Genomic DNA, 26,916 nt, shown 5'->3' on the forward strand with positions numbered 1-26,916 from the left:
ATATATTCATGTAAATATTTGGTCGTAAAAGGGAAAAAATTTACTAGTGAAAAACACCAATAGTTATTTGCAATATACAATAACAAAGAAGTGACACTGGTACTGAATTCGTAAAAATAATTACAAACAGAATGGTGAATTTTTAAAAAATCATGGTTGATAAATTCACAAATGATATTTTTAAATTACAAAAAGAACAAAGTTTAAACTAATACTAAACATGTTTAACAAAAACGTACTATTTAACTCAACTCAGTATACACAATTAAACTTTCTATAAAAAACATATGTTGTTTCACATTCCCCAACAAACGATTGTCATAACAGAGAGACCTTTTGAAAATAAACAAAAAGCGCAATCGTGCCAAAACTAAAAACTTAAATAACAACCTTCACTCCGAATTTTTGCACGCCTTTTTAGCTTATTTACCTTAAATCTGTAGACTACTGTTCTTGACTACATCGTATGTTTGCGTTGCTACGAAACCATTTGTATAATTAATTCATAGACTTAAAAAGGGCAAAAATTCTTCATAAAGGCCAAACACGACCACAGTTCTCACGAAAAACTTGGCCGAAGATATGGAAGCTAGGCAGAGGGGCGCATTCACTTTCGTCATTTTTAGTTTTCTTGCAATTTATGCATATGGTAAGATTTTTTTTTGTCTTTTATAATACTGATAACATTCTTAGCAATTTGATAAATTCTAATTTCACATTTTAGTTGTAAATTAATCATTAATTTGAAAAAAAAGAAGTGAAAAAAATTAAAAAGCATTAAAACGAATATTTATCATATAAATACTCATTTTTAACTAAAAACCAATGGAATCGGTCTCCCCGAAACTTTCTCGGATAATCTCTAATAAATAATAGATACATTAATAACTGCATACCAACGGCGAATAATAATTGCGAGTCTATTAGAGTGTGATCTTTATCGATTAATCGCAAAGATTTGGTTTATAGCCACTACCAGAAAACCGAAAGTGCATTTTGAATGAGAATACCGAATGTGCAATTTATTTTATCCAATCGATTAAAAACAAAATTTGGTACGGAACTGAAGTTGTAGTCACAAAATAACAGGCCGAATTTCACATATTTCAGTCGTTGCGTTTTGTGAATTATTGCGTTACATGCATGAAAAAGAACGGACCGACAGATAGTCAACCTTTTAAAATATCTGATTCAAAATTTAATCGAAATCTATATTTTAGATACTAAACCCGCGTCAAATTTTATTTATCTAGCTCTATTCGTTTTGTAGTTACCGGGTTCTCTTGTACTCGGACAGTTGGACAGACAGACTTCCTCTCAATTGATTTCTTTCAAAATTTGTTAGAAATCTACAAATGTGGTGTAAAGATCATACACCAAATTTCACCCGTCAAACTCAAAACGTTTTTGAGTTATAGTAGTTATAGAGTTCACATACAAATAGACTTAATTTCAAAAATTTATTTTTCGGATTATGGGAAATCTAATACGTAAAGATTTCTCAAAATCAAGTTCAGATTTTTTTACAATTACAATATTTTTCTTTGCATATGTTATATTTGAGAACGTAAAAAGGAACAGAAAGCATTAAATAAAGTATTGATGTAAAGAATCTCAAATAAAGATCGAATCATAAAAGTAATTAACAAGAAAAAGAATTTTGTTTTTGTTTTTTGTTTTTCCCTGAAATAAAAATGGAATTCGTTTCCTTCTTTAAATTGCTGATTCAATTTTAGTATATTCAATTAGTTTGAATGCATTTCAAATGGCTTTAAAAAAAGCGAAAATTGCATTAAAATATGTATTTAGTTATTTGTTAGTTATAGTCGTTACATTTTTTTTCCTCGCAATTATTCTACTATGGTTTTATATTGAAAATTTGTTCTTTATATATTAAAATATCATATCATGTATAATATCTGAAAATTATTATGTATGTGTTTCGATTCTTTTGGGATTTTTTATTTATTTTACTCCTGTTGTTTTGTACAGGATAGATTAGGATAAAATTATTTTCTCAATAAAAATGAATTATTTCGCTAATTAATCCTGAAATCATTACTAAAACTCTTCTTATACTTCAGTAATATGAGCAAAATTGGACGTATTTAAATATAGAAAACGCTGCGGTTACTACATATCAAATCAACTTTTCACAGCTACGTGATGTAAATGTCATATGCAAACCACTAGACGAAATATCAATGGACCCGTACAAAAATGCATTTTTTAAAGCTATGTATACTATTTTACTCTAAAAATTCTTTTACATGAGATATTATAAAATATAATTTATTATCTGCACATTCATTTTTGATTAAAATGGTAATATTACTTGCAACAAACGATTTTTAAATCTGGTAGCTTTTAGAAAAAAGGAATATATGTATCAAACGATTTTTAAAAAAGGATAAAGTTAAAATTTTTCCTAAGAGTTATTAATAATATTTGAAAAATGATGCAAAATTTAAATAAATATACAGAACGGCAATTTGAAAGCAAACAAACAAAAAAGCAAAAGCAGAAATACGTATTCAGCTATTGTTACTTATTTATTCTTTAAAAGTAACTTATCACTTTCAGCGACATTTTATCATGCTTCATTAAAAATGTGATGAAATACAACTGTCATAAAAATAAAATGATACAGATCTACTCATGGTCATTTTCATTCAACATAATTTCAAACAATGTTATAAATATTAAAATATTGTAAAATTTGTAAAATTTACCTCTTTTAATTAATTGAGAAACATTGCACTTTTATTGCAACTATCTTTGTTAAATAACGGTTTATAGATATTTATCTTGTCTTAAACATATAACAACATGTACTATTCATCATTAAATCTATTGCAACATTTTAGACAATTGTATTACAATAAATAGAAATTAAAATAAATATCTGTATTGCAATAATTTTTCATGAAGATTTTTTTTTTGCAAGAAAATACTCAACATTTAATTTGTTTCAACAAATGATATTAATTTCGCTTATCAAGACGTTTTATTTCGAATTTTTATTAAATTATAGTAAAAAGAATGTATAATCTTAAATCTTTCTATTTCTATGATTGCAGTCGGCGCAATATCAAATGTTCGCAACATTCTAAATGTTTTTACTTTCTGGTAAACGAAATATACAAATGAAAAAGCAAACTATAGTAATCTTCAGAAAATTTTAAGGCCATTTGATGAATTTTCGCATTTCAAATTACTCTGAATCCAAAAATCAGATTTTCGGAATAATGTCTGTCTGTCTGAAAACGAGGTAGCACACAAGCGCTATGATGCAGACAAATTAGTTTGTGGTTTTCACAATAATTTTATCGTTTACTCTCAAATTTTGAAAGAAATCCATTCTTGGGAAGCTTGTCTGTCTGTCTCTTCCATGTGCAGGTGAAAACAATAAGTACAAAACAGAAAGAGTTAGATGCATATCGTTTGACACACTATGTTAACATTTGAAGGGCAGATTAGTAACAGATTGAGACCTTGACTTTTTATAAGTCTGTATATTCTTACACATATAAATACAACAACTCAAAAACCAAGAACAATAAATAAATGAAATTTAATATGTAATCTTGTTACTATAATTGTATCTTATGACCAATTTTAAATTAACTCTATAAACGGATTGACTATATTTTGGACTGTACATTCGCAGTTTGTCTATCTAAATCCTAACTCTTAATTGCTACCAAAATTATAGTTTTATGCCCAATATTGGTTTTAGCCGGTCACAGAAAAGTTCCCAAAATGTAAATTCGGCTTTCCACTAACTGTGAACCGCAAAACTATTATGTGCAGTGTGGAGTCTTTTGCGTTTTGTAATGAAATGAAGAAATCTGACTATAATTCTTGAATACCTTTCTTTTCATTAATTGAATTTAAAATTTATCACAGATATCGATAATTTTGGCCACAAGACCACATCTTTCAAATTTATGAACCAAATTTTATTTATTTAATACATTGTGTTTTTTTCAATTATCATGTTCACTCACGTGCGAATGTACTGTCGTAATTAAAGCTGCGCGTATTGATTGTGACTCCAATTATTGCAACGTTTTAGAAAAATAATTTTATTTACATTTTATCTAAAAAAATTAAACATTTGATTTTTACTACGAGTTTCACCGAGGCAGTGCGCGAGAGAGTTCCGAAGAAAAAGAGAGAGAATAGCTTTTTTAGAAGCATACCCGGATGATGAGCGGTGCGGCAATTATGCCATATACAGACAGCCGCGACGGAGCCTGTAGTTTACAGATATCTGATATGATTTATGATATATATATATGATATATATATATATATATGATAGGTATATATGATTTATGATAGGCATTCACTACATTACATATAAATGATATCTCCTATAACAGATTTAATCGGATTACAGACTTTACATATTGATAATACTTTTATTATTACAGATAAAACAGATTATTTACTACATATTTATAATTCTGATGATAAATCTGTATGCCAAACTTCATCCATATAATAACATTTTGCATTTTTGAGTTATCGTGTTCAAATGCCTGCAGACAGACAGACAGACAGGTATCATTTCAATGAGTTCCGTATAAACTTTGGTTAAAAGTCTGCAAATTTGGTTTTATGACTACGTATCCAATGAATTTTTGATTTGCCGTACTCGCGGACAGAGAGACAGGCACAATTACAAAATATGTTTTTCATTTTCAGGGAGATCTGAAATAGGCAAATTTGTCAAAATCTCGAAATTGAATTTTTAAACAATTGCAGTCTTTCTCTTCCTATACGGAAGAGAGTAAAAGACAAAAACTCTGAAAATATAAAGATAATTTGCATCGTAAAACTGACTAAATAGTGTGTGAAAAGTTTATTCCCATTTCAGTTCTCACAAATGCTTTTCTCTTCGTACATTTGTTTGTTTCTTTTTCCAGGCAAATGCCCTAGCAATTTGCCCCTGGAAATTGGTGGAGAATGCTTCAGGCTTCAAACCGATCTTTTCACTTATTCCCAAGCGAAAGATAATTGCGAAACTCTCGCTGATTTTTCCACAATTGTCAGTTACATGACGAAGGTACCAGATAAACTTGCACATCAGATCAAAGATTTCATATACTCGAAGCTCGAAAAGACGTATGTTTGGATTGGATTCAAAACGGACGATACTGATCTGAATAAGCCGATAGAAGAAAGAGAGTAAGTTATATAGAGTGTTAAATTTCCAAATTATCTTAACAAAAACAAATGAAATAAAAACTGCTTGAAAGAAAACAAACAGCTTTTATCCTCTTAAACTTTTGTGTCCATTGACTTTATTAAAATGTTTATAGCAAGGTCCAAGTTAATTTATGGAATAAAATAAGTCAATTTGAATAAATGGGAAAAAATGCAATGTAACATCAATTTTAGGGAAACTAAATAGGAAATTTTATGTCCAGTGGTACAGGGGGCTGACTGCGTTGGATTAAAAATATTTGACTAAAAATCTTGCATATTTTTAAGCTTTAAAAATATTTTTTCTTCTTTAAGTGGTTTAAAAGCAGAACCACCAAGCATTAAATACTTTGATATAAGTGATTCAGAAAATAAACCATCGTTTTTGAAAGAGTTAAAATGTTTTATTTTTTTTTTAATTTTAAACTATTAAGAAAATAAAACTATTAAGAAATTGAAACATAATGAATATCAAGGAAGAAAATTTCAAAGTATATATCAAAAAATAAAAAGGTATGTTAAAATGGCGAATACTTTCTGTATTTCTAACAGTGTTTCAAGTTTTTGCAATTTCTTATCAATGACTTAAAAATTTTGATTTCGAATAAATAGAATAAATCGAAGACTTTAAGATTTATTTAAAACCAATGTTCATAACTATAACTTCTGAATTTATCCAGTCTATACAAATAATGGAATAATTGCTTTGTGATATTTTCAAATCCTTTGGATTATTTTAAGCAATATTTTAACCCTAAGCTAAAAAAAAACAAAAAAAACATCCTTTTTGAAAATAGAAAAGAATATTTTTAATACCATATATTTTTGATAAATAATTTTTTAAAGTACATTAAAACAAGAATTAATTGTAAAAATTGTTGAAATTCTCTGCTCTAGAATTTTTAGATAAAATTTAAAGTGAAAAAGTAGACTTTAATTATTTTTTAATATGGTAGATATCATTTTTTTTTTAATTTGTGTGTTCTTCCTTCTTGATGTTTTTAATTCTTGCATTGTTTAAATTTCTGTGCACTGCAATGGAAATACGATGCTGAAATATTTGCACCTTCCAGATTTATTAAAACTTTTAATGGTATTTCGTTATTTGGTGCTAATTTTGTTCGGAGAAAATATTTCATAGCCATTTTATTAAACATAATACTACGTTTCATCTTTAAAATAATACAAATTTTAGATAAAATTCTGGGAAACTCATTTTTATCTAGAAATTTATCAAACAAATAGAAAGTTGTGCGAATGGAATATTGAAATTGCAAGTTAAAATGGTAAACTTAACTTATGCAATATCGAATATCAAACCTTTTCTGGACGCTTCATTTTGGATTTTTCTAGATATTTCTAAATAATTCTTATTCAATTACAAGTTAACTACTAAATACGAAGTCATTTTAGTTTATAGATATAAAATTAGAAAAATTAGTGACACCAATATGATAAACATCATAAACATTTAACTTGGGATAATTTTATTCGAAATAATCACTGTCATTTTTGATGATCAAAGACACATAGCCTGACTAAAGCAAGAATCATTTTAAGAGCTTAATATACCTCATGTATGCAGTACGGAAGATTTAAGAGTCAAAACTTTTGTAATATTTAGCATTTACCTGACCTTCTAAAATAATCTAAAGAATTTAGTCAAGCAATAGTCTAAAGAATATAGATCAGGTGAAAAGAGTAACATAGTGAGATCGAAGAAAGACTATGTTGTTATCCGTTACAATGTTATAGGATATTTCTGATATATCTAATGCTTACTGAGAAACAATATATTAGCAACTAATGTGTAGAAAAATATCCTGTTTTTGAAATTCTTCATTGCTTTTTACCATTTTATCAATGAATTTCATAGACAAATTTTCATTACTTGAAATGACTGCCTAAGCTACGACAGTTGTTGTTCTGAAAGATTTTAACAGTTCGAAGATTTTCCTATGCATCCTTGTAGAATATTCGATATCATTTTTGATATTATCACATAATTTAGAGAGAAATATCTTCACAACAGAAAATATTCTGTCAACACATTTTATCACCGTACCTGTTAAGCAATAATTGGTATCTTTATATCGCTTTAATATTTGTGTGTCAATCAAATCTTGAACATATCTTTTGTGATAAAAATGGAAACCCAAATCTTCAATTATAACTTAATACAGTCTCACATTTATAAAATATACAGATAACTAATATATAGTCTTTTAATTCACTCTTTCTTCATTAAATTTTTTTAGTTTACTCTTTGTTTTACGAATTCAATTTGGACCCTACCTAGGCCAATGTTTAAAATAATTACAATAATAATCTATACATCTATAAATATATATCCTATTAAAACTAAGATATTTTAATCACTTAAAGATTTTTTACCTGCTTAAATTCCTGCTTCTTTAGCCATTATTCCTTTAGCTTCCAATTTTTTAAATAATACAATTTTTTTTTCTTTCTGTAAAAAAATCGTCCGCATCTATAAAAAGTTGCCAGTTGCAAAAATAGAGAAAATAACTAGTTTTGCCAAAAAATAAAAATTAATTTTTACTTTTTAATTTGTTACAGTATTTAGTTGCCACTTGTATTTCCATTTATATTAGTATAGTTAACAAAAATTTGCCTGCACGACATTCTTCTTAGAACCTCTTTTCTTGAAATCTTATTGAATTAATTTATATTTAAATGAAACTTCCAAAAAAATTAATTAATCGAAAAATTATAGATTATTTAAAATAAATGTGATTTTTATTCTTTTTTTACCTAATCGGTGAAATAATTTTGTTATAGGTTTTGACACAAAATCAAACAAAAATAAATTTCATTTTAATAAGTTTACGTAAATTACATTTCAAATTCTAATTTAAAAAAAACATGCTTAATACATTATTACAAAATTATTTTTCGAAATGTTTGCTCCAAACGATATTATTTTAAAACTGCGATATATTTTAATGCATTAAGATAAATATATTTAAATTTCAAAAATGAATTATTAATTATTTTAATCAGAGCTCCTTGTGTATTTTGAAGGAACTTTACTTAAACCTTGCGACAATATCTCTTTCAGGTGGTCATTTCACTTTGACGATTCCACCGTTATTCAGAAAGATTACGAAGTATGGGCCGAACCTCCAACCGATTCTCTTCTGACATGCGCTGTTATAAATGGTTCCCAAGATTTCAATGTTCTCGCAGTGGACTGCGGAGGCCCCAGGCTGCCTGTGGTTTGCATGAAAAAATCAGATAGTGAGTATTCCTTCATTTTTTATCAACTTGAAATTAAACAAATATTAATGGAAAATAAGTGGGACTATTTAAAAAAAATCGAGAAACAATCAGACCCTTGCACGTAACAATAATTTTAAATTTTATGTGTTTCTATTTAACTTCTGTTCATAGGCTGTCTGCAATTACTTGCAATAAATAAGAAGAGCTATCATACAAAACAAAACGAAGTACAGGACGTCCATAATTATTCTTTTATCCGTGTTGCCAACAGCTGAAACCATTCCTCAGAAAAAAGTAAAATTTTATCATGACTTAATGAAGGAAAGAAAAAAATGCAGTACACTTTCGAGTATCCGGCTTAAAGTGGCGAAAGGACAGGCTGGATAATAAAAAAGCTGGATAGGCCAGAGTTCTGTGAACCCTTACCAATACCAGAAGTCAAGGTTTTTATACCGAAATTGAGTGTTATAATATTTATTTTTTCACTTCTTATTGAGTTCTAAGCCCTCTATTTAGTCAAGCCACATAGAATGTGAAACGCAACCGCTGACCGCTGAATCATAAAAGCAGTTGCCGATAACGTGTGGAATTAAAATAGAAGACTCTGTACTGGTAGTTTATATACTGCACTGCACGTTTCAAGAGTTTATTAAAGAAAAAGTAAGTTAAAGGATATAAACTGTTCACATTTTAACATAAATTTTGTAATCTTTACTGTGGTACACTCAAAAAGAAACATTAAGCGCACCCCAAGAACAATTTACGAATAGTGTACTTACTGTACAGTTATAATCAAGAACAGCAGCAACGATTGAAGTTCGCTATACACTGACGAAACAATGAACGACGAGCAAAACGTTGCTCTCTTCCTGTCACAACTCGCATTTTGCACACTACACGTAGGAGGATAGTAGCAGATGCCCGCTTCTAATGCCTTGGTAATGTTGCCAATGCAATGCTTTGCCTCCGTCATTAAATTGCGATAAAAGAAAACTAGGCCGGATAGTACGGAATCCGGATAGTCGCAAACCGAATACTTCGAAGTGTACTGTATTCAGCAAAAAATAATTATTTAGTCTAAATTTGACCACCAAAGGGAGTTTCATTAATTACACACTCAGTTACACCTTTTGCCAGAAAAATTTTGACTACAATAAAGCATATATAATAATCTTCATTGTTAGCTTTCAGTTGAAATTACAAGATATCATGTTCGAAATGTCGAACATATGTGGTGACATGCTTTTAAGACCAAAATCAACCCCCGAAGTCAAAAATAAAATGGATCCATATCCGAGAATCGAAGAGGTCATACATGAAGTTCTACAGTAAAATGTCTTTCAGAACATCTCTTCGCGATTCTCTTTTTTGCCTGCGGCTTATCTTAAAAATGGAAACGTTTTCTTTTAAGATGAATAGATACTGATCCTATTTTTTCGAATTTTGACATGATTTTTCGAAGTTCTTTAACAGCGATAAGATCAGTTCGAAACCGAAGATCAAAATTTCCATAAAGCTAATATGGAATCAGCGGTTTTTTTTTTTTTTTTTTTTTTTTTAAATTACCGAAAAAGTACGACCGCATTAACCGCAGGTCATTCTAAACAGCGAACACATTAAAAATAAGTTTTCCGGAAATGTTTTTTTTTTCCTATTTTTTATAAAGGTAACAACGTTGAATTTGCCGAATTTTTCTGTATTGTATAACTTACTTGAACACGCGACAAATTTTAATGGTTGATATTTTTTCGTCGATGTATTGTTTCAAAATTTAGCGCATATTCCAAAAAATAAGAAAAAGATATTTGAATAGAATTTCAAATAAATATAATCTTACTAATCCTTTCCCATTTTAAATTTTTATTTTTATAGAAAAGTTTTATCAGTTGAAAATTAGTTCGAAAGTATTCCTTTCAATGTCGTTTCTTTTTCTTTACAAATTATCAATTCTCCAAAAGGATATAATATATAAATACAAAATAGTATGAGTAGTTCGAACCCTATCGTAAAAAGGCTCTCCCCCTGTGTATGTGGTGACTGGTGCACGTATAAATCTGTCATGACCACAAAGTCCTTCATGTCGAAACAATACCACTGGGGGTACTGGTTCAGAGTACCCCCAGTTCAGAGATTCAAACAATACCACTGGGGGTTCTCTGATTCAGGTCTAAATTATGATCTGTGGATGAATGAATGAATGCATGAATTAAGTCCGCCCCATAAAAAGGATTGTGACGCATAAGCAGCTAAGTCGTACTCTTGGTCCTAGATGGCGCTACTGAAACAAGAGACGCTCTCTCGGCTTAAAATCTCTGACTTCGTCAGCGGGCTTGTCTATGACAAGTGCCATAAGACCACAACAGTATGGGTAGAACAGTATTTTACTATCCACAGTATGACTACCAACAACAGTATGGGTAGAACTTTAAATTCAAATTCCACCTAGGTTTTCTTTTTTCCATCCAAGTATTTTTTGTCCAAAACAATTTTGAATATTTCGACATATCCAGAATACGTCGATCGACCAAAATTCGAGCATGGGCATCATCGGCGAAATTTCCTATGAAAAATCTATGAATCTTCATATTTCCATCACAGCCTATGAATAAAATGATAAACGGATCGAAGGATTAAAAGATAGCGGAGTAGGATTAAAAGATTTCAAACAGAATATTCTATCAAGAATGATTCAAAAAGGAATTCAATATTTCGTCATTTATATAATCCAATGAAATTTCCAAAATTTAAGACCCATTCTTTAGTAATGTAATGATAATATAACCAGTAAGATAAGTTTATATAATATAATTAATGTAATAATTATTGTAATTAATTTTATATGAAATTAAATATAAGCATGAGAAAATTTTATTTTAATATATCTTATTATTAACACATTCTGATATTTAAGTGTCGTCCGTAATCAATAATCCTAGAGAATTTCTATATTATTGTCAAAAATAACCGTAGAGTTCTGAAAAGGTTAGAATGTGTTCTAATCTGCTCAGTCAAATATCTCTGAATTAGTCCAATCATGAAAATTGTCATAAAAATAGAAAAATATCCACACCAGACTTTAAATTTACACCAGAATTTATTACCGAATAAGAGAGTGGGGGAGGGGGTTGAATTTTAACACTGAAATAACAATTCACAATTCAAATGGGAGAATTTTTTTTTCTCTCATTGAATTCTCATTTCTTATCAGTCAAAATCAAGCAGTTGTAAGCATTAAAAAGACCTATAAATTGTGTTATAGAACGCTTAAGTAAGTCTAGAATAAAGAACTAATTTGGAAAAATATTTTTCAATTTTTAAAAAAATTCGAATGAAATATTTGGTAATTATGTATTTAATTAATAAATATACTTTTCTTAAGTATGTATTATGCAGAAAAGACTAGCTGCTAAAAGTTTCAGATCAATATCTGCATTATTTTTTGAAAATTCAACTGTTTGGGGGTATTTTCTTTATTGATTACAATTCGAGGACCGAAAAAAAAAAGTTCTATTATATTGTTACGAAATTTCCGGGGGTTCGTTTGGATAGTGGGAGTTATATGGTGTGGAGAACGCTCAATCAGCAGGCGGCAGTAGAAAATAAAACAACGACGTTTATTTGCACAAAGACACACAGGACAGCACAACTATATACAGCACAGAAGACGATTATCTTCAGCCGAGACGTGCAGCAACAACAGCATACACAGCAGCATATAACAAGACTCTACTGCAGACAGTAGCGCACAGCTTAGTTCAGCACTAGCTTCACTCCGTCGTTGCTCCGCTTAACTCTGGAAGGCCAGTTCTTTACCGTCGATTCCGATTACTCTTCTCTGTCCACCACTGGTTCACGACTACGACTCTTCAATTCACAACTACGATTCTGGTTCACTGCTCCTCCCCGGCAGCTTCAGCTCCTTTTATAGGTCTCAGAAGGCGGGGCTAGAAACATCTCAACCAATCAGGAACGTTCGAAGCGTATCTCGGTTCCTACTGGACGGATCGGGAAAATTCTCGATGTTTCTGGTATAATCTATTTTGGCGCCAAAGTCACCAAATTCGTCGCCAAGTCGCCAATTTTGAAGCCAAGCTCTGGGAGCTCCTATGGAACCAACTATGCTGGGAAGCCGCATCACAGATTCGTAACAATATAAATGTTGCTATCGTCGGGTTTAAAAAAGAGTAGCGAAAATTAAATTTGAAGTTACATTTTATCTCAATTCTTGGGCCTGATTCATTATCCAATGACCATTAAGTTACTGAACAGTATTTTTTAGTGTCTATCGAGAATCAGTCACCGCAAACTTTTTTTTTTCTAAAAATTTAATTTCCATCTTTTTTTTTTTTTTTTTTTGAAGATGAATTATTATGATATTATATGAAGACCTTGTTTGTTCTTACAGAAATTTCCGAATTTCTTGTTCGAAATTTTCAAAAATGCTGCAGATATTGACCTGAAAATCTTATTATTTATTATCTTCTGTATAATTCAAGTAGAGTTGTAAAAAATTTTCCTCGAATTAATAAAAAAAATGAAAAATAATTTTCAAAATGTTCTCTTTTTAAAGTTTTGCTTCTCTAAGCTATAGAATATCATATCGCTGTAAAGCTCATTTTATAGAACATTTCAATATCAACAATTTATTTTTTAAAGTTTTTCTTTCAGGCTATAACTATTTATTTAAATACAAAAGATTTGTGTTGAACTTTTTATCTCTCATCAAATCTTTATCGGGTAACATCTCTTGATGCAAATTTCGAGGCCTCTTTTAGATAGCCAGCTCAATTAGAACTTAACTCAATACAAATTGTTGTTATATATTTTTTAAGGAAAAAATACAATTTATCTCCACTAAATATGATTTGCGTGAATTTAGAAGTATCTGAATGCGTTAAAAATTTCATTATCAATATTCTGTGCAAAAAAAAACACACAAAAAATTTATGCACAGTTAAATTAAACAGGTAATAATTCTAAAAGGAATATTCAAGTGTGACGTCATTCAACTACGATGTTGCTGTTCATTACTGTCTTAATATTATTATCCAGAGTTTACACGCGGCCAGTTATAAGACGGCCAGTAGTCAGTGCATACTTAGAAAGGGACTGATTTATGTTTGCCACTATTTTATAAGATAGATCTAGGCATTCCTTGCTTGGCTGTAAATTCCCGTTTTGGCATCCCTGAGTTTTTCTTTTTCACTGCGTATCGTATTAAAATTATGGATACTTACACAAATAAACATGTTAAAATAAAAAAAAAGGTCAACATACCTAAATGGGGAAAACTATAGAAAAGAAATGGCAAATAAAATGAAGAAAAAAAAAAGACCTTTTATCGGAAAGAACAAAGAGCAAAAAATGTCGGAATTAATCTATGATAAGTGATCAATTTTTTTCAGGCCAAAAACGCCATCAAATTCAAAAACGCATACGCAGTATGAAGAAAATACAATACAGAAGCATGTTGTTGTCCCATCGGGACAATTATTTGCCATCGACCGAACAGCATTTTTCATCCTTTCTACGCATGCGCTACCTGCTGGCCGAGAGTAAACCCTGCATTGACATAAGTCACCTTTCACTATAAAAAGGATGGACCTGTTTGATCGTGATTGAGTAACTTATCTTTCTTTCCAAATATTGTGCTGCAGCTTAAATAATCTGTTTTGTTTGCAGAATGCCACGATGACAACAAGCCCTACCTTGTATATGGAGATTACTGCTTGCTTGCTGTTAATATTGCCTTGGAATACAACAAAATAGAGGGTACTTGTAAACCTGACGCCCCGACTCCAGTCAAAGACAAAGAGATGAAAAAATACGTGGTAAACGCAGTGATGAATTCTTTTCTTGGAGGAGGTGTGTTTGTTGGGGTAACAAAAATAGAAAGCATCTACCTGTTTGGATCGAGGCTAGTATCCAATGCGTTGTGGGGAGAAGGGGAACCAAGACAAAATTATGCATGTGCAGGCCTTGCCTTACAGATGGATGGCTCAGTTAAACTCAGAACCCTCAGCTGCGATGCTAAGGCTGCTTCGCTGTGCCATATCTTAGGTATATAAATAATTTCTTTTTTTATTTTATCTTAAGCAAAAACAGTTTTTATAAAAAAATCAGCTATGTTACTGTGTTACTGTAGAATAATTAAATGATTTTTGCAAAGTATTCAGCATGATTTCGTTCTTTTTTCTTTTTCTTTTTTTTTCCTTCTACGTTTTGAAGATACTTTGATAGAAAGAAGCAGCCGTTGAAATTAATGTTTTCAGTTTAATAGGAGTAGCAGTAGATAGGCCTTGTCTCGACAGTCACCAGATCTCAATCAGCTGGATTTCTAAAGTCATACAATTTCATTTTCTTATATAGATATACAACATTTTTTATTACAATTTGGGGCACGGGATATCTGTGGATTCATTATCAGTTACTTGTAAATTTATATTCTATGCCACTTTTTTCCAAGATTCCTAAATCAGCAAATAAATATAGATAATTGGTTAAGACTTCCTAACTTTTTTTTAATTAATTAGGTATAATAGCATAAAGCTCAAGAAAAACAACAGTGGTTTTGTGACAGTCATTAAATATTAACAAATATTGATATTAGAAATAAAATCTTTATTTTTACATCAAACTTGCGAAGAGCAAATTAAGACATTGTTTATGATCTATATCAAGTTAATGTAAGTAATTTCATTCGGTCCGAAAAGTATTACTGATTATCTTTTCTTATTTCATTAGTAACTTCAAAATATGTTTTTCTTGGCGATGTTTTACCTATTCCTCCCCCTCCCCCTTTACATTACTCATTGATTTTTTTTTAAAATTTTATTAAGTATTTCTAATATGTTTCTCCCATTTGGGGAGAGTGTTAAAAATGTAACTGTTTTTTCGCTCTTAATAACATTTCTTTTACAGCAATGGTGAGTAATTTAATAGATATATATTTCAGCAAATTTTATCTAATGATTCTTTTCTAGGAAAATCTGTCAGATAGATTTCAATTGTTTCGTCTATGCATTTTTTTTCCAAGTGAATCCTTTTTTTATTTGTTTCATTTTCATCAATGCTTGCTACGCTTTTCTATATTTTTGAATGATTTGTGCAAGTCACTGCATTTTGAATGTTAAGTGTGCGAATGTTATGCCGCATAAATAAGTTTAAAAAGAATGTTATAAGTAAATTTGTTGCTTGGATGGTGTGCTGCTATATGAAATGTGACATGGTTGAAGTTATGATTGTTTTGAAAGTGAAAAAAGTGTAAATGTACGTAGATTGTGTGAAAAAGCAGGGGTGTGGTTTGATTAAAAGAGTATATTTCATAAACACGTGCTCGAAAATACAAGAAAACAAATTAATTTCTTTTTCTCAAATATGTGAAGTTATCCTAAATTTGTGTATTTTTATCCTAACTTTATATATTTTTAAATATTCTTATACAGAAATTCGTGTAATTTTCTTTCTTTGGTCTTCAAAAAATTGATAAATAGTCAGAAAGTAATTATTTCTTAATTCTGATGAATTTATGCATTTAATATTGTTTTCTGTTTCCAGTTTGAAGCGAATGAAAATGCTTATTGTCACGCGACTTCTAGCTAGCTATATGTACTTTCTTTGGAATTCTCTAAGAAGAATTCGTTTCTGTAAATAAAATTTATTTTTGATTTATTGTCTTTTAATGAGTATTAGCTATTTTTGTAATATTTGCTTACTACAACATAACTAAACAAAGAAAGACAAATGAATTTTAAAAAAAAAATTATTTAAATAAAATGTAATTGTCAGTAATATAGCAAAGATTGTGGCGTGAGAGAATTTTTATTTATTTTTTTTTTTTTTCTTATCCTTTTCACAGACATTGTCTGATCATTATCCTCACAGACACTGGCTGATTAGCTTATGATTGGCTTAATATTGTCTAATTTTGTAGAGGTAATTTTTTCGTGTCATTTTATAGTACATCATTTTTTTATATTAAAATTAAGATTAATGGCAATTTCATTCTACAAGTACATGCAAAATCACTTACCAAGATGTATTTATTTTGATTTTAAGCACAATTTATTATATTCGATTTATCGTAATAAATTTTTAAAAAATCTCATCTTTAAAATGTTAGATGCCAATTTAATAGACATAATACATCAGTATTTTTATCGCTTATCGTAGAAAAATATTTTCTTATGAAATTAAAATTCACAAAAATAAGACTTCTTCATTTAAATCATTCTCGATAGTTTTGATAAGAATATAACTATTTTAATACAGCCAATCGCCACTCAAAACTTTAAAAGAAAAATTTAACTAACATTCTATTTTTTAAAAAGTTACTGATTTCTTTAATATTTTATTTTATTATTATTTATCCGTTTTCCTCTTTTAAATAAAAATTGGTAATTCAGAAATAAATGTTTTAATGTCATTAAATACAAAATAAAAAAAAAATTCCTGCATATCTGTTTACAGAAAAATGAAATGTCCTACTCTTTTGAAGGATTTAAATTTTAACCTAAAAAAAAACTCTTTATTTTATTCAATATACATCAAATTGTTTTCGAAACAATTCGAGAAAAAAACTTCCTGTTTCTATTGAGCTGTTCTGTGAGTTTTAAGTTAGCGAATATAGAGGGCAGCATAAACTTACCGAAAGTTTTCATCTTCAGGTGCACATGAAAGAATAATTTTAAATTAGGTAAATTTCAAGGATTGTATAAGCACCAGGATGGATTAAGGCATTTTAAAGTCGCAGGAGTGAACTTTTGTGGCCTCTATTTTTAATAAACTGGTCAACTTAGTTTCATATTTCAAATCGTTTTTAACAAGCAAAGATTAAATGATTTATTTCATTTTTTTTTTTTATTTAATCATGATAGCGTTTTGTAATATTTATTAAAAAACTCTATCATGACTCAGAATTGCGCGGAACATGAATATAAGTATTATTTAAGTGCATATTCTGCGTCTATAAATACTGTAATAACTAACTCAGCATAATGAAACACATCATAACCTATTTAATTATTCTTGGTAAAAAGTTAATATTTCACAATTCATAGAACTTTTATTTATTTGGCAAATAGGAAAATAAAAGCTATTTAATCTATTTGCCTAAATTTCTCAACAAATACCCAGGGGCGGATTTCCAACTGATTATTGGAGTAAGAGAAGTTGCAAATAGGTTTTTTAAAAAAATATTAACTATCGAATAAAGAAGTACAAATTCTGATTAATATCAAATATTAGAATAATATGAACACCTTGTCAATTTTACTTGGATAGGGTCTTTTCATTTTCTTTATTACTTTCACTTAGTTTTTATGGTATTTAAATACACCAAGCATCTACTAAAATATGATTTTATATAATTTATAATTTTTTTTATAAAATATCAGACTTAATTCTGTTATATAAAAAAACATATACATTTTCAAAGAAATATAAAAAATCAGCCTAAAATAAATCAATAATATATTGATATTGAAAGTTTATGCAAAACATGATTAAATAAAGCTATTTTAAAATCTGCGATATATTTCACCTTCAAAAGTTTTTGATACTTGCATATCAAATTTTATGAATTTTATCTACTATTAACCAATCGCAGTGAAATATTCATTTTTCAGAAAATGTACTTATACATTCAATTACATTTAAAAATATACTATATCAAGCTCATTCTAACAGAATTACTTAAAATAAGAATACTGTGGGTGGATAGATAAAGAATCAAAGGTTGTTAATTGTTATTGTCAATTGTTAATTTCTTAACATTTTAAAATACAAATAAAATAAATCTTTCACTTCCGTTTGAAAATATCACTGCTTCCGGTTTCATTTTTATTGTTGCTCGTTATGAAAACTGCTTTTTATCTATATTTTATCTTATATAGATTAAAAATAAAGATTATTTTAAAATCCACAAAAATCAATCTCTATTTTTAGGTTATAAAATAAATTTCAAATTTTTGATGAAAAAAAAACACTTTTACAGTTTAAGTTAGGCACCTAAAGAAGGTGAAATGCTAAACTGTACAGTTTGTGAAAATATAAGTACATATTGTGTACTTATTAGGTCTGCATAATATTTAAAGTCCTTGCTGCAGCTTGGACGCTGATAAGCTTTGAATTCTAATATCAGTTGACAGGGGAAAAGTTAATAAATAAAAGATAATTGAAAATTTGATTATAATTTTATTGAGAGACTTGATTTTAAATATTAACTATAAAACTGAAAAATTTATTCTTTAAGAATAACTTTTGCATTTATGAAACATTTATGTACTAAGGGGTCACCTCGTAATTGTGGTCGAGAAGCTTCCGTCATAGTGTTTGGTTCTCTCCGCCCTGGTGGGTACACAAAAAAGTGAGAGTCTGACACCACCCATCAATGACGGGACGTATTTCCTTAGGGGAGGTTTGTACCGTGGCCGGTGATGACCCATAGGGCTCAACCACAATTCCGGAGTGTCGCTGATGCGATGGTCAGGTTATTCAAGTTTTTCCGTGTGCTTTCCGGCGGGTGGTTGTGGATATAAAACATTCATGGGAAAATTAATTTTCCATTGGTACAACTAGTCCTTTAAAATACAAAACTCACAGAATTTCAGCTTTAAATAAATGATTAGTAAATCTCAGATTAGCCTCTTCTAAAGACTTATGGAAAAATGGACGGAAATAACATCATGGCAAAGTAAAGAATAAAAAAATCGGCAATGTCGGAATTATTCCGGAGTTTTTGATTATCTTACTATCATACTAATGATAGTAAGACCTTCCACATAACAATAATATTCAAAGAAATTATAACACTCACAATAAATAAAGTGTGATTGCTTATTGTACTATTTCCAAGCATAGTAAAAAAACTAAAAAGAAAATTTTTCAAAAATTATTATTATTTTTTTAATTCTGACTTATATTTCAATTTTTTTAACTTGAAATTGTTACTGTTAAACAAAAGAAAGAGATAAAAAATATTCTATAATTTATTCGAATTTGGAACTAATTTGAATAAAATGTATAATCAGGGATGTCTAATCATTTATAATTTTTTTTATCATAATTTCAGTATCAAAATAATTTTTACCTACAATGCTAACTAAATATCGAATTTTTCACTAGGCAATAATAAAAAATTGTGTTCTTTTTCTTTCAGTAAATTTATTGATAAGCATTACGTAAAAACTCGACTGTATGTCCTATTTTCGGTTCAGTTCGGTCACATCTTTTTATCCCATTTGCAAAAATTGGTTTCATTTCTCTTTCAAATATTGTTTAATCTCAGCTATGAACTTTTAAATGAAGTCATGAAAATTCGTTAAACGAACGCAGTCCATTTCCTGCCTGTAATGAAATATTTCAAAATAACTTTCGGAAGGAAAAACAATTACCCCCTTCCCTCCATTATGTTTCATGCATTTTTTTTAATGCAAATGGAAATACAGTATATAGAATCAACTGGCACGAAAAATAAATAAATCCGGTTGGAAGGTTCGATGCGAGTTCGCAAGGATGTTGTTAATTTTACAAAAATCAACAGATGATAATGATTATAATCCAGAGAATGAAAGTAGTTTGATTTGATACTGATAGTGAATTTATGTTAATTTATTGCATTTATTAAAAAAAGTAATTTAATACCTTCCCCCGTTCAAATTTAGTTGCTTTATTTGACATTTTTACTTGTCGAAAATTACTAGGAATAGATATTTTAAGGAGTCTAAGAATTTATTATTTATTTATTCTGAATAGTATGGAAAAATACAAAAAAAAATTGTTCTTAATTTGCATACTTGCGTCTTTGACGATGAGCTGGTTTACTGGAAATATTAACAGTGTTTTTTTTTAATATCTTATTCATAATTTGATATTCAATAAATTATTTTTAATCATCAAATTGTGACAGCCGTATATTTCTTAATAGCTATACACCTATTATATTTATTGTGTTCATCATTTCTAACAAAATCAAATTCTATGACTTTATAGTGAAACTGAAATCTTATCTAAATCAATTTAACTGACACACGAATTAATTTCAATTTGCATGCTGTCTTTTAATGTGATGTTAATTGACATAATTTTTCTTCATTAACTTCTAAAAATGAAAGAAAAATCATGTAATTAAATATATGATGAAAAATGAAAATTATTCGAATTTCATTCATTTAAATAATTGTAAAAATTTAGAAAAATTCATAAAATATATATTGGTATAGTTAAAATACCCATTTTTAAAATTTTAAAATTCTGTAACAATTAGCTTTGTATAACAATATTTTCAGGAGTTATCAAAAAATAAATCCAAAATCCCAACCAATTTTTAATTAATCAAAATTTTAAGGAGATGGCTCAGAATTCCGATTGCACATTATCAGCTTCCAATGTATATAGCAGTCAAATTTAGTAGCTATACATCAAATTGTCTAGCCTGTAGAGAGCCAACACAGACACATTCATCTTAATTAGTTGTAGAGATAGAGATTAAATATTATAATTATATATGCCAGTAGAACGTTGTGTCTTTGACACCAAGTCCAAAACACAAGATGACGTTAGAGGAAATTCATCGATTTTCTCTAAACTGTCTGTTACCGTGCAGAAGAAATTTAAACAAATATTTTAATCAATTTCCATTGCTTCACTTCCTACAGTTTTCATCTTTTACGTATGTAACATTGCAAAACCTTTCCATATATGAAAATTAACTTGGTCGGGAAACAAGTAAAACAAAATGAAATATGGCGATTACCGTTTTCAATTACAAGATTTAATAAATACAATTTAGCCTTTAACGTTGATACAAACACATACATTTAAAGATGTATGGGCAACAGTATAATCAATATTTAATGAAAGTTGATTCTGTCAAAGGTTTTAATGGAAGAATTGGGCTAATCAGATTACTAGATTTGGGTGAAGGAAGTATAGATATTTGAATGTCGTTACTTTTGAGAATCTATTATTTTAAATTAAATAATTCATAACAGATTATTTAAATTCAATTATAGTAACACTTCTTAAAGCATACACTTCAGAATCACTATTCTCACAATAACCACTTTTGCTTGATATGGAATTTTGGACCTGTTGGAGTTTACTATTTATTCTATAAAATAAATGGTATAATCATTATCTGTTCCTCTACAACTAGTGATGAATTTATTAGGAATCTCTAGATATTTAATTGAAAAATTCTTCAAGATGAATACACAACTTGAATGTTGTTGACTATAGGTCTTTTTTTCCGCACAAAATTCTGATAATTTACTTGAATCGCTGCGTAAAAGAAACTGTAAGATTAAAGTAATAAATATCTGAATTCAAAATATTAAAAATTTAGTGAAGTGTACATTAGAAATTTCTTAATTCTAAATGATAAAAAGGTTTCGGCTGATTTGGACTGGATACATTGCAATTAAATCAAATGTCAATATGGCAGTTATTTCAAACTAGGGGAGAAATATTTGGCGTTGATCAAAATTATTCTTTTTTTACCTTTTTTAATAAAATTTCGAATTATAATTTGATAATACACGAGCATCAAAATATACAAATCATTGACATACCACTAAAAGTGACTAAGATTTTTAAAAATATTTGGAAAATGCAATTGTATAGTTCCCAACGATTAGAAATCCAGGATTTGATTATTTCTCTCACGATCCGATATTTTCCTATTTCACACAATCTTTATTTTTGATGCCTGACAACAGTTTTTTCAAGGTTTAGAAATCTGGTAGAAGGCGGAAGAGGAGGGGGAGGTTGATTTAGTCACTAATGTAATGAACATAAAATCATTTAATCACTTTTTACCACAATCAGGACTTTGCTATCGATGGGAAAAAGTATCATTATAGAGTAGATTGCAAAAAAGGAATTTTGTATTTAAACAATATGAAAAGAATAAACAAAGCACTAAATTAAAAAAAATGATTTTTAAAAAAAATAAACATTTGTTGCCAGAATGTTTACGAATTCGTTTCATTACTACAATAAGACATCCATATTTCTTCGTAATGAAACCGTTATTAAAATGAAAGCAAAAACAAATTCCTAAATTAATTTCAAAAAAAATTCTTTATTCCACTCACCTTTTTAATTACTCAATCCCAAGCCGAATATTCCAAGGAAAAGTAGTCATGGCATTAAATCACAGAGAACGAACAATTATTGTATATTGAAATATTCTTAACAAAAAAAATCAACAGAACAACTGTAAGATAAGAATACGAAATATTAATTAAAACCATAGAGAAGAAGATTAAAATCAAACTATCCTGAACAAATTGTGGGCAAAATACTTTTTATTGAAAAAAATAAGCAATAACAATCACGAATTTGCGCACAAGGAGGGGGGAGGGAATCCCAAGCGATTTTAATTGCGTTTCACAACAAAGATCTAGGTAAAATTATAAACAAGGAGGAAACCATTTGTGAATAAAAATTAAATATTTGTTATTTCCGGTTTGTTTTATTATTTCAGACGATTTCCTTACAATAGCCAATAATAATGCCAAAAGTAAGCGAGTTCTAAAAAAAATAATTCAAATGTTTGCAAAAATGCAATGTATATGTTCTGCAACTCCTTTAAATCCTTCGAATTCAACTGAACTTTGTACACTTATTGTAAAAAATAAGAGAAAGAATACTGTGAATTTTTCAAAGAATATTTATGAAACATTCAATTAATTAGAATTCGACAGAAACTTGGCTATTTTTCTTGAGTAACCTTAGAGCAAATTATCCTACAAAAAATATTTTTTCATGTTCCAAAATCCAAAATTCTACTTTTTCTAATAACAAATTTCATTTCATTTTTTCTTCAATATTTATTTTTATTATTATTTATTTTGATGCAAATTATCTTGAAATAGAGAAATTTACAAATACTTCATTGCTAGATGACGGTGAAACTAAACTATATGCAATTCTTAATTTTGTAATTAATTTAATCTTTTTTTTTTATTTCTCCGTTTCATTTTTTACATATTTGGTCACATTTTTCACTGATTTTAAACGAATTTCATATTTATTTGATTAGATTAAAAGAATTTTGATATTAAAATTCCTTTCCACCTTCTGTGAAATAATAAATAAATAATGTTGTATTTAAAAAGAGTATAGGACTTTAAATAGTGAGAAAATTATACAAATCTACAATCTTGAGATTGTTGTCCAATCTCGAAGAAATTTCGTACATGCGATCTTCGAAACAAGATAAAGATCTCTGCCAACTTTTCAACTTTAATTAAATATTAGCATGATTTAGCGTTTGCAGAAAATATTATCACACAAAAACTCGTTTTTCACTATATTAAAATTTTAAAAATTTGCGTGTCAGTGAAACTGATTACTTTTCTGTACAATGGCTTCTCTTGTTTTTATAAGTTTTTCAAAATTAATCTTATTCAGAATATTTTTTTAAGTTAAAGAATAAAAATGTATAAGAAGAATTGTTGGCATAAAAAAAGACATAAAAGCTAACAGTTTATGTTATGAACAACTAGTTTTTTGTTATATTTCCATGTTTTTTATTACTAAAAAATAATTATTTACTGTCAAAATGTTCATTAAAATCTTAATATCTGTGTACAAAATTGGTATTTTTTATAAACCATATAATAATAAATTGAGGAGAAAATTTGCCACCAACATTTTTGGGAAACCACATTAATTGATATTCTCATTTTTTCAACTTTTCAGACTCTAAAATTAGTTATTTTATTATACATCATACAAAATTCGCTTTTAGATTAAAAATATTAAACATGAAAATATTTTAATCCCAAGTAAATGCATTAAATATTTCAAAAGAATAAATTAGATAGTTCGAATTTATATATAATATATCGAATACTACACATTATCAAATGAGGTTATATTACTGAAAAAGTGAATTAGTACTTTTTATCCAGGAATCAGGATTATATAACTACTAGAAATGTTAAAATATTGCCATAGCAAAATTGTTGATTTTTAACCTGATATTTCTTGGTTGGCATATTAATGGATTTTTCGGAATGTAAGTTCGTTTTTTTTTTTGTAACATAGGACTTAATCGCATTTTCTTACAGACAACTTCACACTGAAACCGCTTTGTTATTTTAAATTTTAACAGCTAATATAACAAGACGTATGTGCAATTGCTTGTTTGATTCTTCGCAATAGTTTTTGTTTAGTATCCTATTAAATATGCTAAATCAAAAACAAATTTAACTTTTTTTTACAATCAAAAAGGTAAGAAGGCTGTTTAAACAAGAAAAATATCATTCATTTTGTTTGGAAAAGATGTATTGATAGAAGGCCAGTGCCCAAACTGGTTTGCAAAATTTCGTTAAGGCAGTCTTGATGTTGAAGATGCTCTGCTCATGAAAGGTAAATTGAAGCTGATGATGGCAAAATAAAGGCACTGATTGACCCAAACCGCCGAATAACAAACAACTCGTGAGATCGTAGAGTGATTAAATTTATCGAATTCGATCATTCATGATCATGTGAAACGCCTTGGTTTAATTTCAGAACTAGTGATATAGGTTCTACATATTACAGAAAGAAATTTGGTCTAAGATTTGCTTCTCAAACATCAAAAAAACTTATCCATTACTGAAGCAAATCATCAATGGAGAGGAGAAATGGGTTGTCAAAAACAATATTAGATGCAAGAGATCATGGTATAAAAAAATAATAAACTAGTTCAAAGCATTTTCGAAATTGATATTCAGAACTAGTGATATAGGTTCTACATATTACAGAAAGAAATTTGGTCTAAGATTTGCTTCTCAAACATCAAAAAAACGTATCCATTACTGAAGCAAATCATCAATGGAGAGGAGAAATGGGTTGTCAAAAACAATATTAGATGCAAGAGATCATGGTATAAAAAAATAATTAACTAGTTCAAAGCATTTTGGAAATTGATATTCATCAAAAAAAAAAAAAAAAAAAAAAGAAAAGAAAAAAGATGATATTGCTTGTGATTGCCTTGGTGAGATTTCAAAGAAATCGGGTTTTGTTGTTGTTTTTAGCTTCTATCGCACAATGCCACAATTTATTCTGAAATCCATCATTATCAAATAGACGTACTGAAGAATTCTATCAAACAAAAAAGGCCAAAAATGATCAACAAAAAAGGTATAATGCTCCACCAAGATAACGCAAGAACTTCATACAAGTTTGGTAATAAGTCAAAAGCTTTTACAGCTTGGTTGGGAAATACTACTACAACCGTCAAATTTTCCAGATATGGCAGATCGATTATTACTTGTTCTGGTCTCAACAAAATTTTTTAGGAAAAAATACTTTGCTTCAAATGACTCGGATCAGCCTATTACCAACAAAGACCTTTTATGAGAGTAGAATCATGCTAATGCCAGGAAGATAGCAAAAGGTATAGGACTGAAATGGAGAATATATAATTGAATAAAATATTTATACCCTGTAATATTAATACACTATTTCCTTTTCATAAAAAAAGAACTAAAATGCTTTTCGTACAAGTCTATATTTGTAACTTTTATCATTCACAAAAAAATAACCGTTCAAAGAACTATAAAGAGCAGGATGTTAAAACTATTATTTCCAAAGTAGGTACACATCTTCTTCTTGGGTAATAGTATGAGTTTATTTACGTTTATTAATGTAATTAATATCTTTTAAGTAAATAAATTAAAGCGATGTATTAAACTCCTTATATTGTTCTTATTCAATAATTGTAATAAAATGAATACAAAATAATATTTCCATTCGTGAAAACATATTTTTAATTACGAGGGCAAGTCAAAAATTATCTACACTTTCGACATAACTATGCTTAAACTGTGCACACTGACTTCTGTCCTCGCTTATTTTATTGTTATACTGTTCTGGTAATGCTATGAACGTTTGATTATAATTCCACCATTTTCCTTCCTTCTGTTGCAGATATATCATGGCTGCTCCATTAGAAGTTTGCATCAAAGAGGAACAACGAGCAGTGATCCGATTTCTCTGGTCGGAGGGTGTAAAAGGGTCGGATATTCATCGCAGACTATCATCGCAATATGATGGAAGTGCACTATCACGTAAAACTGTGTTTCTGTGGCTCAAGAAGTTTAAAGATGGTCGAACAAGTGCAACGCATGAAGAGGGAGCAGGACGGCTATCAACCTCCACTACTGAAACCACCAACAAGATGAAATTTGAGTTATTGGAACACCCTCCCTACAGCCCAGGCCTAGCTCCATCTGACTTTCACTTGTTTGGGCCACTCAAGGATGCTTTGCGTGGTCGCCGATTTGCCTCAGATTTAAACGGGCAAAATGCGGTGCAAAAGTGACTTCACGAGCAACCGAAAACCTTTTATTTGGAAAGAATACGTAAGCCTTGATCTTGACCGTGGGTCAAGTGCATTGAAAAGGAGGGAGATTACGTAGAAAAATGATGTGCCTAGTATAAGCCTAGCTTCATGTTAATAAA

General features: G+C 28.9%; 1 protein-coding gene across 1 annotated transcript; it reads left to right on the forward strand.

Moving 5' to 3' along the window:
- Window positions 1-546: 546 nt before the first annotated feature.
- On the forward strand, window positions 547-26,916 carry LOC129984422 (uncharacterized). The gene is made up of 5 exons (XM_056094298.1): window positions 547-649; window positions 4,935-5,196; window positions 8,297-8,475; window positions 14,140-14,517; window positions 26,383-26,916. The coding sequence occupies exons 1-5, from the start codon at window positions 583-585 to the stop codon at window positions 26,403-26,405; spliced, it is 909 nt and encodes a 302-aa protein (XP_055950273.1). The 5' UTR covers window positions 547-582; the 3' UTR covers window positions 26,406-26,916.

This window comes from Argiope bruennichi, chromosome 9 (genome assembly GCF_947563725.1).
Source record: "Argiope bruennichi chromosome 9, qqArgBrue1.1, whole genome shotgun sequence".
Classification (NCBI taxonomy): Eukaryota; Metazoa; Arthropoda; class Arachnida; order Araneae; family Araneidae; genus Argiope; species Argiope bruennichi.